Source organism: Canis lupus, chromosome 12, assembly GCF_048164855.1.
Source record: "Canis lupus baileyi chromosome 12, mCanLup2.hap1, whole genome shotgun sequence".
Taxonomy (NCBI): Eukaryota; Metazoa; Chordata; class Mammalia; order Carnivora; family Canidae; genus Canis; species Canis lupus.
The window spans coordinates 42,265,834-42,282,091 of record NC_132849.1 but is presented as its reverse complement, the minus strand read 5'-3'; the positions used below and the strand labels follow the sequence as shown (position 1 = coordinate 42,282,091).

At 38.7% G+C, this 16,258-nt stretch overlaps 2 protein-coding genes across 7 annotated transcripts in view; both read left to right on the top strand.

Annotated features, from left to right (window-relative positions):
• PPP1CB (protein phosphatase 1 catalytic subunit beta) overlaps positions 1-3,843 on the top strand; it is a 39,852-nt gene extending 36,009 nt beyond the window's left edge. For all 4 annotated transcript variants that reach the window (XM_072771348.1, XM_072771346.1, XM_072771347.1 and 1 more), the window contains exon 9: positions 2,008-3,843. In XM_072771348.1, the coding sequence (XP_072627449.1) occupies positions 2,008-2,112 (105 nt within the window). In that variant the 3' untranslated portion in view covers positions 2,113-3,843. The remainder of the gene's footprint in view (positions 1-2,007) is intronic.
• A 6,469-nt stretch (positions 3,844-10,312) lies between these two features.
• Positions 10,313-16,258, top strand: part of SPDYA (speedy/RINGO cell cycle regulator family member A) — a 34,739-nt gene continuing 28,793 nt past the window's right edge. The window contains exon 1 of one of the 3 annotated variants that reach the window (XM_072771349.1): positions 10,313-10,468. The gene's annotated coding sequence lies outside the window, so the exon portion shown is untranslated. The other 2 variants (XM_072771350.1, XM_072771351.1) reach the window with 2 other exon arrangements.

The window sequence follows — 16,258 nt, the reverse complement described above, 5'->3', positions numbered from 1 at the left end:
GAAATAGCCAGAAAAGACAAATCAATAGAAAAAGATTAGTGTTTCCTTGGAGTTCAAGGGAGTTAGAGTAGTAGAGAATGAAAATGGGGAGTGATTGCTTATGGGAGAGATTTCTTTTGGGGTGACAAAAACTCTAAAATTAATTATAGCAGTGGTTGTACATTCTGTAAATACTTTAAAAATCGTCAACTTGTACATTGTTTAAACAGTTGGACTTTAATATAAAATATATTTTAAAAATTTTTTAAGGGGCAGTCCCAGTGGCTTAGCGGTTTAGCGCCTGCCTTTGGCCCAGGGCATGATCCTAGAGACCCAGGATCGAGTCCCACATCGGGCTCCCTGCATGGAGCCTGCTTCTTCCTCTGCCTGTCTGTGTCTTTGCCTCTCCTTCTCCCTCTCTCTGTGTCTCAAATAAATAAAAAAATCTTAAAAAAAATTTTTTTTAAAGATCTACATGTAAAAAGGTAAGGCGAAAGAGGTTGTGACTACCCTCTAAATAAATAGTGGCAAAGTTTGTTAACATACAGTGTAATAATAGTTTCAGGAGTAGGATTTAGTGATTGGTCACTTAGGTGTAACACTTAGTGCTCATCATAACCAGTGCCCTCCTTAATACACACCACTCATTTAACCTCTACCCCTGCTTACCTCCCTCCATCAACCCTCAGTTTGTTCCTATAGTTAAGAATCTATTTTACGGTTTATGGTTTGCTTCTCTCCCTTTTTGCCCCTATGCTTCTCTCTTTTTTTGTATGATACTTGTCCTTTTCAGACTGACTTATTTCACTTAGCATAATACACTCTAGTTCCATTCATGTGGAAGTGGCAAGATTTCACTCTTTTCTATGGTTAGAGTAGTACTCCATTGTATATCTATACCACATCTTTATTCATCAGTCAATGGACATTTGATCTCTTGCCATAATTTGGCTCTTGTTGATAATGCTGCTGAAAATATCAGGGTGCATGTCTTCCTTTGATTCAGTATTTTTGTACCTTTTGGGTAAATACCTAGTCGTGCAATTGCTGAGTCTTAGGGTAGTTCTTTTTTTTTTTTTTTTTTTTTTTATGATAGTCACAGAGAGAGAAAGAGAGGCAGAGACATAGGCAGAGGGAGAAGCAGGCTCCATGCACCGGGAGCCCGACGTGGGATTCGATCCCGGGTCTCCAGGATCATGCCCTGGGCCAAAGGCAGGCGCTAAACCGCTGCGCCACCCAGGGATCCCGAGTCTTAGGGTAGTTCTATTGTTAACTTTCTGAGGGACCTCTGGACTGGCTGCACCACTTTGCATTCCCACCAACGGTGTAAGAAGGTTCCCCTTTCTCCGCATCCTCGCCAACATCTGTTGTTTCCTATGTTAAATTTAGCCATTCTGACAGGTGTGAGATATCGTAGTTTTGATTTGTATTTCTCTGATGATAAGTGATGTTGAGCATCTTATGTGTCTATCCAGCTTAGTCTTTTGACTTATAAACTGAGTGTTCTTTCCTCACCACAGAGGTACATTAATTAAGACTTTTTTTTTTCACCTGGGGATTCCTGGGTGGCTCAGTCGTTTAAGTGTCCAACTCTTCAGGGTCGTGAGATTGAACTGGCATGCTGGGAGTGGAGCCTCGCTTAAGATTCTCTCTCTCCCTTTACCCAACCCCCATGTACACACCCTCTCTCTCTTTCAAAATAAAGAAATTATTTAACTAAATGAAAATAATTTTTTCTTTTTACTTAAAGGATTGGATAGTTGATAGGATTTGTGTGCTTGAGCTTTTGTTAATTATCGGGAATGACAAATAATAACAGTATTCAAATATTTAGTCATTTGCACACTTTAAATGTGATAAATGTGCTTGGAACTTTTCTGGGGTTTTTTTCTATATTTTAATTGCAATTTATGTAATTATGTAAATATTTATAATTTGTTATTTCTTGAAAAGCCCACTTTTATAATGATTTTCTTAAATTTACTGCACTTGAAAGAATAACACTATTAATAAATTATTTGCTTTAAGATATTGAAACCATCTGAAAAGAAAGCTAAGTACCAGTATGGTGGACTGAATTCAGGACGTCCTGTCACTCCACCTCGAACAGCTAATCCGCCGAAGAAAAGGTGAAGAAAGGAACTCTGTAAAGAAACCATCAGATTTGTTAAGGACATACTTCATAATATATAAGTGTGCACTGTAAAACCATCCAGCCATTTGACACCCTTTATGATGTCACACCTTTAACTTAAGGAGACGGGTAAAGGATCTTAAATTTTTTTCTAATAGAAAGATGTGCTACACTGTATTCTAATAAGTATACCTGTTATAATATTCAGCAAAGTTAAATCCAAATTCAAAATTACCCATTAAAGTTACATCTTCACGTATCACAGTTTTTAAAGTTGAAAGCATCCCAGTTAAACTAGATGTGATAGTTAAACCAGATGAAAGCATGATGATCCATCTGTGTAATGTGGTTTTAGTGTTGCTTGGTTGTTTAATTATTTTGAGCTTGTTTTGTTTTGTTTTGTTTTTGCTAGAATAATGGCAAATATTTCACATTTTTTTCCCTGAACATTTTTACAAGTGAAATGTGGGAAGAGCTTTAAAGACATTCACCAACTATTATTTTCCCTTGCTTATTTACTTATGTACCTGTTTGATCTTACTAAGAAAACTTAATGCCTCATTACAATAAAAAGGAATTTTAGAGATCGATATTTTTTAAAAAACAGGCAAACTATCCAATCCAGTGATTGAATCAAACAGTTTGGGCAAACTTTACAGCTGATAGTGAATATTTTGCTTTATTACAGAAATTGCCACTGATTTGGATTTGTGCACTCTAATTTTTAACTTATTGATGCTCTATTGTGCAGTAGCATTTCATTTAACTTTAAGATAAGGCTCATATAGTATTACCCAACTAGTTGGTAATGTGATTATGTGGTACCTTGGCTTTAGGTTTTAATTCGCACGAAACACCTTTTGGCATGCTTAACTTTCTGGTAACACCCTCACCTGCATTGGTTTTGTTTTTTTTGGGTTTTTTTTGTTGTTGTTGTTGTTGCTATTTGTTTTTAGACCCACAGAACATGAGAATCCTTTTTTGACAAGCCTTGGAAAGCTGACACTATCTCTTTTTTCCTCCCTCTGTACGAAGGATGTATTTAAATGAATGCTGGTCAGTGGGACATTTTGTCAAAATGGTTATTGGGTGCTTAACTGTCTAATATTGCCATGTGAATGTTGTATACGATTGTAAGGCTTATGTCACTAAAGATTTTTATTCTGATTTTTCATGATCAAAGTTCATACAATATTGTATAGACATGCTTTGTAGTGAACTATAGTAGCAATAATTTCTGTACATGATCAAGGGTTTATTGCAGCATTTCTTTTCCTGTTCTCTTTTTTTAAAGGGTTAGTATTAACAAATGACAAGGAGTAGAAGAGTCAACATAAAGATTTTAGAAGGAGAACTTATAGGACACAGATTTGTGATTCTTTGGATGAGACCCTTTTGAATGTGATTCTAAAAGCTTTTATTGAGTATTGTCAAATTTGTAAGCTTCATAGAGATGGACATCATATTTATAATGCCCTTCTATATGTGCTACCATTGATGTGAAATTCTTGACCTTAATATTGTCTTTGAAAATGTTCAATTGAGAATTCTGTTAACTTACATTTTATGAATTGGCGTATTGTATTACTGCAAGAGATTTGATTTTCAGCACAGTGCAAAAGTTCTTTCAAATGCATATGTCTTTTTTTTTTTTTTTTTTTCTAATTCCATTTTGTTTTAAAGCACATTTTAAATGTAGTTTTCTCATTTAGTAAAAGTTGTCTAATTGATATGAAGCCTGACTGGTCACTTTATTCCTTTTTTTTTTTTTTTCCTTTTACAATGAGACATTTAAACACATTCTGTTCAAACAGATTTTAATGTCTTTGACATACATTGAGTTGATTCTTTTCTGGAAGTGTTCATGTACTACATGTGATGTATTAGGTTACACAGGCTTTTATGTGATGTGATTTAAATATTTTCTTAATCTGAGTGTAAGTTGAGCAATTTCTAATAGAATTTTAGATGTACTCTTAGTAGTCATAGGAAGAAGTCTAGAAAAATAAACCTTTGGTAAGAGACAGGGCAGTCTTATTAATCTCAGTGTTAGAACATTAATTTGGATTTAACTTACTGTGGTTTTTTTATAATAATTCATCCAGGTCAGTGTTGAATATGAAAAAATAATCACTAAGCAAATTAGTACTGGTCACTAAATTTGAAGGGTAGAAATTTATCATGTTTAAACATTATTCAAGCTGTGGGACTCCTGGCTGGCTCAGTTGGGAGAGTATATGACCCTTGATCCTCAGGGTTGTGAGTTTGAGCCCCGCGTTGGATGTAGAGATTACTAAAATAAATAAACAAACATTCAGGTGATCTTAAAACTACTTTAAAGTTTTTGTCATATAATGTGTTACAAATACTACTTAGTTGGTAACACTGCTACTTCAGGTAAATAAAACTTCATTTCTTAGGAGAAAATTATCCTGTGATTCTAGTGTCACTAGTTTATATCATTCTTCCTCTCTGATTTTTAATGATTTCTATATTCAAATTTATGTTTAATCCAAATGTCATGACGTTTAAAATCAAACATGCTGATGTGATGGATCACAGAGTATTGGGTTACGTTTTTATTTGTTCCTGAATGGAAAGAATCAACTACAGTGTGCTACCCTTGTGTTTGAAACTTTAACATTCATTGTTTTAATTTTGCCTCAGGACAAATTTAATCATGATCATCAAGCCTGGTTTGTGCCAAATGTTGAGTCAGAATACCAGCAAGAGGAATTTTAAAGCTTAAAAAGGTGGTCGGTTAATTGAAAGTGTTCAGAGAATATATATGCCTTTCAAAAAAATAATTCATCTGAGGGAAAGCCAGGAACATCTTGAGATGTGTTCCTTAAGAATATGAAAGTGTATTTATTGAGCCAAGGAATTGAAATAATATAAGTTCAGGTATGTTCCTTTGTTTCCTTGGCAACTATAATTCTTGAACCAAAGAACAGTTATTTTCTTTCACATCTTTACACTAAAAATGTGTTTAGGGAAGGAAAATAGGTTTACTCTGCTTTTGCTACCTTGACCTAATCCACTTCTGTGTTTCCTTATGCATCCATCCCTTAATCAAAGCTGTGCCTGAGAAGACACTAAAAAGCCTGACTATACCAGTGGCATCCCCTTAGAAATACTATGTCCCCTTTGCAAATAGTTTTCAGTGTTTTATAATTTCCTTAAACAGCTAAGAAGCGGTTAAAAGGATTTTAAAGTGACCGCATACCTTGCAAAATGAACAAGAGTTAAATAAGACATAAACTGATTAAGTGTAAATATACATGCAGAGTTTTATTATGTTTATTCTCTTTAAACTGTTTCTTCATGGGACGCCTGGGTGGCTCAGCGGTTGAGTGTCTGCCTTTGGCTCAGGGTGGGGGGGGGAGGGGGGGCTCTGCAATAAACGTGGAGCCTGCTTAAGATTTTTTCTCTCCTTCCTCCCCTCCCCACAACTCACAACTTACTCTCTCTCAAAAATTTTTTTATTTAATTTTAAAAATATGAGAAGTGTGTCCAGTTACTTAAGGAAAGATTTCATAGCTAGCACCTGACAACATACTAGGGAAATTGTCTCTTGTTCAGAATCAAACTTTCTAAGTTATGATTCCTTCCTTGTTGATCCCCCCCTTTCTTTAGTCTGGTTCTCTGGGTTTTCTTTTTTTGGTTTGTTTGTTTGTTTTGTTGTTGCTTTTTTATTTTACTTATTTATTCATGAGAAACACAGAGAAAGAAGCAGAGACATAGGCAGAGGGAGAAGCAGGATCCCCACCAGGACCCTAATGCCAGATTCAATCTCAGGGCCCCAGGATCATGACCTGAGCCAAAGGCAGACACTCAACCACTTAGCCACCCACGTGCCCCATGGTTCTTTGTTTAATTGACCTTAAGGTAACCTTTGTTGTGAGCTACTACAAACATTTTTAGAAAAGTGATACATATGTAACATTTTGTCTTTCAAAAGTTGCCTAGTATTTATGAGCATTTAAAATTAGGAATCTCAACTTGAAATTAGAGAAACTCTCACCTTGATTTTACAAATAAGGATATATCATAAGCAGAAGCAAGTATGGAGGAAGATAACCAAGATATTTTCAGTAAGGAACAAAAGAATAAGGTACAGTGAAGAAAACTATTCTAGAGAGAAATTTAATGCACTCCTTTTATCTTGTTAGATTGATGATTCTATCCTGATACTTCTCAGGAGTTTTTATTGCTTCCATATAAAAGAGCAGTCAGGGACGCCTGGGTGGCTTAATTGGTTAAAATGTCTGCCTTTGGCTCAGGTCATGATTCCAGGGTCCTGAAATTGAGCCCCACATCAGGCTCCCTGCTGAGTGGGGAGCCTGCTTCTCCCTCTCCCTCCACTCCCCCTGCTTGTGCTGTCAAATAAAATATTTTTTAAAATAATAAAGCAGTCCACCATGCTGAATTCTTGGGTCCTAGTACAAAAATTCCAAGAAGAGAATTTGGCCTAGCTTGGATCAAAGGCCCTTATGACTCCCAACAAGTGAAGAAAAGAGATGATACTGTATGAATATAGCTGCTATCCTGCCCCAAAAGGCTTGGGAGGTTGAGTAGAATATTTCCCAGAAAAGGGGTACTAAAAAGAAAATCCAAAGGTTCTTTATGGCATACTTCAAAAGATAATCTGGTCACAAAAAGTCTGAAAATACAAAGTTGGGAAGATGTAGACTAATGGGAACTCTTAAATTTGGTACAACTAGGGGTGCCTGGCTTGCTCCATTAATAGAGCATGTGACTCTTGATCCCAGGGTTGTGAGTTTGAGCCCTACATTGAGCATATAGATAATAAAGTTAGTACAACAATTAATAATCCTGTAAATTACATATCCTAAAACTCATCATTTTCACTTAAAAGCATTTATAGGAAAACTACATGTGTGCACCATGGGGCATATACAAGCAGAAGTAGTACTTGAATATTTGAAACGTGGGCACTGAGCAATCAGACCACCCAACTAACCAGAACCTTTCCAACTATAACTAATACGGTCTTACAGAGGCACAGCCGCTGATAATCAAGTCTGTGTACAAGATGGCCTATAACATGCACAGGAGCAAAAATTGATCCAAATGACCATTCACAGGAGCAATCACAGTATATTCGTAGAACAGAATTCTATACAACGATGCAAAAGATTTACAGTGTTCAGCATTAGCATGTTAAAATCTTAAACTATGAAAAATACAAAATATTAAATTTACAAATAAAACCTATGTTTAAGGATACTTACAGTAAATCTTAAGGAAAGGGAATGGGAAAAACAAAAGTCACCTCTTTTGGAAAGTAAGGGGAGGAGGAGGAACATATAGGATCTCAAAAAAATTGCTTATGTAGTTTCTTGGGTGTTAGGTTCATGCTTTTTTGGTGGGTCAAGGCTTCTCGACTTTTATTACGCTCTGCCTGCATATATGTTACTATATATATATTCTTTTGTACATAGCAAACATTCCATTTTTAAAGTATGTATGCAATGCCATTTATGTAAAATTGTATCTATATGTACACATAATAAAAATAATTTTTTATTTAAAAAGATAGCTGGTTAATAAGATTGCAAAAATCAGAACTTCAGAAAGTGCTGCAGGAATTCAGGAATGGCACAGAGTCTTGCACTTATTAAGTACTCAGAGGATGGGTTGATGACCTAAGTTGGGTTTTAAAGGATGGATATTAGAAAATTTAAATGAAAAAAAGCACATTATATGCCAGCTCAAAGAAGAAAGTTCAAGACATGCTTTGAGAAAAGCAAGCATATTAGTTAGTAAGTCTGGATATAGGAGGGAGATATATTTAGTAGAATGAGAACAAACCAGGGCAATGCAGACAGCACAGGGAATGATCAGGCTGTGGGCAATCATCAATAACATTTTAGTGAGGGGATAACAAAGCTGTGCACTAGAGATGGTGGACAGAATGGATGTAAAGAGGAAAAGGACTAAGCAATAATATGAAGGCTCTTATGAAATGCTTATTGAATTATCAGCCAAGTGCCAGATCAAATGGAGGAGGCAAGAACAGAACTAACCACCTACTGTGTATGCTAGTCCACTGCTCAACAGCTTACCACAGTATCAACTCTGTCCCATACACTTACATCCCACATTTACTCTTAACTGAAGCATAAAAAGAATTTGCCCACATTCATATAGCTGGAAAAGTGAAAGTACTTGAATTCAAACGAGACCTGTGATTTTCTTTCCTCTGTATCATGGACCCAACATAGAAAAACCCAAGAACAAGAACACTCATGAAGGCCTGGTCATAACTCTCAAATTGAAGCCAAAACTTTAAGTGGTAAGCCTCTTCCCCAGTAGCTTTATTAACATCTATGTGTATTTGCTGACTTTTCCATATACATTTTACTTAAGAAAATGTGTGAAGATTTTGGGGTCCTAGAGAGTACCCTCTACTAACTACTTTATCTTTGCATTATATATGCATCTCAAGTTGCACAACTCCTTGTGCCTTACATTTTAGTTGTGTCTGTATTTCCATATAGTGAACATTTACAGTCCTGTAAACGTTCTATACACAAAGCTGGAAAGTAATAATCACAGTGACTCCAATATATTGGAGGATAAAAGAGGAATCCAGGGAAACCAGAGGAATGAGGCTTAACGCAGTTATTTTCCTAGGAGCATAAATGTTGCAGGTTCTCATGACCAGTTGATATTTTCTTGGTCCATTCCACCATGTAAGGGCCAAGGGGAAAGGTGGCATTCCTAAGGAAAATGAGTTCCCAGACTACACCACCCTCATCTCTCAGATCTTGCTGTGTGAGAGCCCAAGAAAGAAGGGACCTAACAAAGTCATACTTCCGGGTTGCTGAGTAACTAAGTGCTAGGAAATACCACAAATTGGCAAAACCAAATTTTTTTTTTTTTTTTTTTACCAAATTTGTTTTTAAGTGTAATAACCGTAGGAGCTGAAAAATTGGAAGCAACCCAGATATCAAAATGATTTAAATTTGGTCCATCCCACTCTGGAGTATTGCCCAGTCAATAAAACTGACTTTAGAAAGAGGGCAGCAACGTGGAAAAAAGGCCATGATATGTTAATGGTGTGGGGGGAGAGGAAGCATGTTTGCTTTTTTTTTTTTCTACATCAGAATTCTAATTTTTTAAAATTCCATACAGTGAACTAAAATTTGAGCATCTCTGTATTGGACTATATTTAAAATAAAAATGTTTCACAATATGTAATATAGTCCACTGATGTTTATGGTGTACCGAGCTTATATTTTACCACTCTGCATCACCAGCGGCTTTTGCAAATACATAGTCCTTCCCTCCAAAACACATAACACCATCTTTCAAATAGAATTTCTTGCTCCGATGAATCTTGTCATACTGGCGTGCTTCCACAGGTGGTGGAAGGGAAGTGAAGAAAGGATGTCACAGGAGGGGGAAAAAAGCTATGAAGAATCCTTTTATTCATTCAGTAAGTGTTAACTAAGCATCCACTACATCCCAGGCACCTGGCCGAGGGCTTCGATGAGACCAAAATGGAAAGGTTCCTGTAGAAAAATGTACTGCTTAGAACAGCAGATTCAATGGAATAGTGTAACATCACCCTTAACACGGTATTCACACCTTTTTTAGTTTAAGTGTTCTCTTCTTCTGATTATATAGTTAAACATAGCAGTAATTGTATGGGCATTATAATGGCTGCTGCAAAGTTCACTTCTGATTCTTTGTCATCGTACGATTGACGTCTCTCTATCTAGTACCTGCCAGCGTGTGTGCAAGGTGTCCTGCTTGTGCTGCGAGGTGGACGTGACTTAGGGAAGACCTCAAGTCCCAGCCCCGCAGGACGTCTCCATCTAACTCCATCTAACCCGGGAACGTAAATAAATGGCTCTAACCCAAGAGTGTCCAAGGGAAAGGGGCTAAATTGGCGGGCCAGCGAGGTCTGGGAGGGTGGTGGCGTTCTTCCAGGACCCGGCCCGGAGGGTCAGCAAGGCCAGGTAGAAGGTCCGCAGGTAGCGGGAGCTCGGCACGCAGGCGGCGCGCAGGCGCAGGAGCGCTGGAGCTGGAGCTGGAGCTGGAGCTGGAGCTGGAGCTGGAGCTGGAGCTGGAGCTGGAGCTGGAGCTGGAGCTGGAGCTGGAGCTGGAGCTGGAGCTGGGGGGGGGGGCGGCGCGCGCAGACGCGGGCAGGCCCCGCCCCCGGCGGCGGCTCTGTACGCTGATTGGCCCGCGATGGGGTGGGCGGGAGGCCTCTGAGCCGGTAGCGCGGCTGAGCGAGTGGCGAGCAACCGCCTAAGGCCCCGGAGCGCCCGAGGGAGGCTGCCGCCGGCCCTGCCCCCGCTCCCCAGCCCCACGTTTCCGCAGGTATCTTCCGCTCGCGCCCCGGCCTGGGGCCTCGCCGGCCACCCTCCAGCTGGGGCTGCGCCCGGTCCCTCCCTCGCTCTGGCGGCGGGCCGCGTCGCCCACCGTGTGTGAGGGTGTGGCGGCCGTCGCGGCCCCTTGCCCACACGCTTCCGCCCGTGAGTCCCCTCAGGCGCCCCTGCCGCGACGCGAGCCCGCCCTCGCGGTGCCCGGGGCCTGGAGATGGGAGCCCGGCGGCCCGGGGCGACGGCGACGGCGACGGCGACGGCGACGCGCGGCTGTGGTGGCAGCCGGCGCGGCCCCCTCAGTCCGCCGCTCTCGCTCTGGGGGCCTCGAGGGCGCGGGGTCGGCCGCGGGCCTGGGCGGCTGGTCATTGCGGGCAGCAGAGGCGCCGGCGTGGGGGTGGGGGTGGGGCTGGGGCTGGGTCGGGGGACTCGGCGACCCGCCCGCCGTTATCCTCCCGGTGCCGGCGCCGTGCCGCGGTCGGATCTCGAGGGAGGCCGCCCCTTGCACGTGGATCCGCTTCAGCGCGTCGCCTTCCCCAGAGTCACGAGGTCCCGAGGTCCGAGCTGGTGCATCTCAGTGCCCGGCCCTGAGCCCTTCTCCCTCAGTTTCCAGGTGTCCTTCCCTTCCACGTCCACCACCGCTGCAGGCCAGCCAGCTTCGATTTTTTATTTTATTTTTTTATTTTACCTTTTTATTTTTTTTTTTAGCTTCGATTTAAAAAAAAAAAAAAAAGAAACTTGTGAAGGGATTGAACGCTTATAGACCAAAACACCCATGCTACGTTAAAACTGAGGTCCTGCCTGTTAACGAATTTTATTCTCTGACAAAAAAAAAAAAAAAAAAAAAAAAAAGCCCATCTTGAAGTGCTTATGATCTGTTACCAATAAAAGTTTAACACTTAAATGATATTTATTAGGTGGAGATGAAATGTGGCCATCATATTCTGACTCTTCTTTGCTTGAAAGCTTCTCTTACCTGTAAGAGATACAGTAACAGTGCTGCTGTATATCGAGTTTTTGCTAAGGATTCAGCACTATGCGAGGCATTACTCATTAACTCTACTAAATATGCATTATTTTTCAAAAGATTTTATTTATTGATGAGAGACACAGAGACAGAGAGAGAGGCAGAGACACACAGGCAGAGGGAGAAGCAGGCTCCATGCAGGGAGCCCAACGCGGAACTCGATCCCGGGACTCCAGGATCGGGCTCTGGGCTGAAGGCGGCGCTAAACCTCTGAGCCACCCGGACTGCCCTAAATATGCATTATTAACATCTAATAATAGGTCATTTTATTGAATACTAATATGCACCAGGTTCTAAGAAAACAGGTGTTTCTATTATCTTAATATCCTAAGTAAGGAAATGGGTGCTCCCAGGACTTGAATAGCCTAGGGTCATATAGCTAATATTAGGTCATAAACCTAATAAATGAATTAGGTCTTAATAAAGGTCTATTCTCCAGTATTTTAACATATGCTACCAACTGGCTTCTTTTCTGCCTTCAGGAACACTTAAGAATCCTGTCTTTAAAAGAAAAACAAAATTAAAAAAAAAAAAGAAAAGAGGAAAACAAATTGTCCTTTGACTGTTGTCCCTTTTAGCTGCTGTTCATTTTCTTCTAATGGTCACCACATTTAGAAAAGAGGTGAGGGGGGGTATGTTCACACCTCCTGCCCATCCTTTTGTAACATATCACTCCTATAATTCTGTTCAATCTAGTTTCCATTTACTCCCACCATTTCATTGAACTACTTGGTTTATTCACTAATGGGTTGGATTTATTTAACTTTTTTAAATATATTGTGTTTATTTATTTGACAAGAGAGAAAAAGAGCATAAGCAGGAAGAGCAGCAGGCAGAGGGAGAGAAGCAGGCTCCTCCCTAAGCAGGGAGACAGATGCAAGGCTTGATCCCAGGACCCTGAGGCTCATGACCTGTTCCAAAGGGAGCCACTGACTGAGCCACCTAGGCACCCTGGGTTGGATTTATAATTAGATTTGGATTTCTTGTTAAAACAGCTGTGCCGTACAATTTTACAAATGCTGTAGCACCTAGTACTTGGCTGAGACTAAAAGTATACTATAACCATTAGATGATAAATTAAGTCAGAAAAAACTAAAACATCAAAATAATCGAGATTTGATAATAGCCCATCAAAGCTTCCAGCAATTTTGCCAGAATATTTTTCTTAAATTTGCTATCTTGTTCTTTTAACAACTTAAATTTTGTGGTTCTGATAGAGAAAAATGCTGTAGTCATTTAAAAATATAAGGATCCTTTTTTAAGAGTCATTTTATTTTAGTAAAAAGGTGATAAGCCCATCCGTCTTCCCTAAAACAATGGCTTATTTAACCATTAAGTCACAATGTATTGTGCACATTTACAATGCAAATGCTAGACTTAAATTTTTATAAAGCGTAAGCTCATGAACTGGCTTTGTTTTCCTGGCAAGATGACAGTAATATTGGACTGCTCACCATGTGTCATGTATTTTACGCATGAATTCACTTAATTTTTATAACTGGTTTTTAAGGGCACCTGGGTGGCTCAGTAGTTAAGCATCTGCCTTTGGCTCAGGTCATGATCCTGGGGTCCTGGGGTCTGTGCAGCAAGTCTGCTTTTCCCTCTGCCTGTGTCTCTGCTTCTCTCTCTGTCTCTCATGAATAAATAAATAAAATCTTAAATAAAAAAAAACAAACCTGATTTTAAAATGGTGGTTAGAGTATATGGGACTTTAGTGTCAAACAATACCAGATCAAGTCCTAACTTTATCACTCGCTAATTATGTGTCCACAGGCAAATTTCTTCTTCCCTAAACCTCAAATTTCTCATCTAGAAAATAAGGATAAGATAATGCCTCTTTTATAGAAATATTCTGAGGATTAAATGAGAAAATATGTAAAACTTTTAGCACAATGTCTGGCATATATTAAGTGCTCATTATGAGACTAAAATTATAAGGAATTTAAGGTTTCCCTTCCTGCCCTGAATTGCCATTGGATATTGCAATTAGATATTTCATATAGGCAGATGAGTCCCCAAATACTACTTCTATTGTATGATTCTGTGGACCACCACCCCTAAAACTCTTTATGTTACTATCTCTAGAGAAAAGAAATTATTTCAGATGCTTCTAGATTGGCTGTGGTCTATTTACAAACAAAAACAAAAAATCCCAGACATCCTATTGAAGTGTGAATTCTGTTATGATTTTTTTTCATGTCGGTGGAACCCATGTAAAAACTCATTAAAGGATTTTGCCATATAAGCATAGTTTCTCCTAGTTTCCCCTTCTCTCTTACCTTTTCCTGAAATGGCTATTTATTTATTTATTTATTTATTTATTTATTTATCTGAGAGAGAGAGAGTGCTTGAGACAGAGAACAAGCAGGGGGAGCTGCAGCAGGAGAGGGAGAAGCAGACTCCTCCTGGCTGAGGCAGGAGCCGAAAGAACGGCTGGATCCCAGGACCCTGGGGATCCAGCCTGAGCCAAAGGCAGATGTTTAACTGACTTAGCCACCCAGGTGCCTCTTGTAATGGCTTATAATTTTTTATTTGCCTTGCATTCTTTTCCTCTTGCTATGAGAACTCTATTCTCTCAGTATATCTAAATAAAGAGCAAAATTTAAAACTACCTCAAGGTAGAATATGACCAAGAGTAGAGCATTGATAGCTTCTCTCCTTAAGTTCCTCTGTAACTTTCCTGCCAGTGTTTGCTGATTAACTTCAATGAATCTCTCTATTTGGGGAATTTCAGCAGTTCTTTATCTCTTCAAATTTTATGTGAACTATCCCAACACATAAGGGTTTAGTGTAATAGTGTAATGCCTATACTGTGAACATATATATCTATTTATATGATAATATTTGCATTTTATTTCACAGTATATCCATGGTTGTCTAAAATAACACTTTTAAGTTATTTACTTAATATTGAATAAAACTTACCTCCTGGGAGATATGCCATAGTTCTTCTGTATTCTGGTACTTCCCACCCCCGAGCTTAGACACCTCACCCCAGTTTGAGAAGCCTGATATCAATTTTTTCCGTCTAGATCATAAGGCTGCTCTTACTTTGGGGTGGGGGGGAGGGAAGATGCAGATGAGACCTCGAGCTGTCTCCCTGAGGAGGTGGGTTGGAAATAGCAGAAAGTTTTTATAGAAGTCTCAAGGTTCAGTTATCACCCATTCCTTTTTCTCTGGAGTTTGTAACACCACCAACTCCGACTCCAGAACTGTCTTCAGTTTGGTTGGACCTTAGGATCTAAGAAGAAAGATGAGGGAGGGAAGTGAAACGGAGGAGAAGCAATTATAGAATTGATTGAATATAATTTCCTCTGCCTAGTTCTTCAGTATCTAGCCCTCTGCTGTCTCATATGGTAGCAACTAGCTACATGTGGCTGATGAGCAATTGAAATGTGGATGGTGCAACTGAAGAATTTTTACTTAAAGTACTGAAAGAGTGTAAAATATTTTTACTTACTACTGTTTTGGTAAGACTACATTTCACTAAAAAAAAAAAAAAAGACTACATTTCACTCTGTTAGAAATTTAGCAGCTGAATTGAGATATACTGTAAATGTAAATACACACCAGATTTCAAAAACTTAGTGTGAAAAATAAAGTATGTAAAATATCATTAATTCTTATGTTGATTACACATTAAAATGATATTTTAGGTATACTAGATTACATAAAATATATTACTAAAATTCAGTTCATTTTGCTTATTTGTACTTCTGTAATGAAGCTTTAAAAATATAAAATTACATATGTGGCTCACACTATATTGGACATTGCTGATCTAGCCCTTATATATCCAATCTTACTTTCCATTCCTTCCTTCAGCAGGGAAGTTTCTGAGGGTCAGGAAGGAGAATCTGTACCTAACTCCTTGAACACCAAGGGAGGCATGGCTGCCTGGGTCACTGTGAGTTATGGATTCAGAGGTTCTCATTAGGGTCTTAGAGTAGTTTCATGCTTTGTCTATGCATGCCTCCATTTCCTGTCACCTGTAAGTACTTTGACCACAAAAGTAATACTAACTAGTAATTATGTGAACTAATTACCACCAAATGGTAGTGATCGTGCATATTGTTAAATATTGATGAATTAATTTTGTTTCTGATTTTATTGGATTATAACACTGTACATTCATATACACTTATAATCAGTCACTCAGATAATATGGTCATATACTCACAACTTTAAAAATTAGAGTGATCAATTTACAAGAATCTCTCAAAGGACATATACCCTACATTTCTTTGCTAAAAATGTCTTTGATTTTTCAGTAAATACCAGTAAATGCTTGTTGAATAAGTGAATTTTGTAACATATCAAGGAATTACCCAGTAAAAAAATGTTTTGTGTGTGGTGGGGGGATTGCTTTCAATATAAGACTTGATATGATAATAATTTAGTTCTGGAAATAGTTTGCCTTGTTCTATAAAAAATTTGAAGTGGCATATAATAACCATAAGACAAAACTATGTCAATGGAAGCAAAATTAAACATATTAGGAAAAAAGAATATCACAAATATATTATAGACTCAGCATAGTTCCTATAATTAACTTTCAAATTTGATTTAGGAGTCCCTAGTCAAAGCAAAATGGTATACAGGATCTTATTATTGGGAAGAGAAGGTATATCAATTATCCAAAGGAAACAGCATTTCTTAGCACTGAATTCTAAAAGCAATTTCTTATGTGGGTCACTGTAACAAATAACATTTTAGTAGCAAGTTCAGTAACATTTTATATGAATGCATCTGGTAATGTCA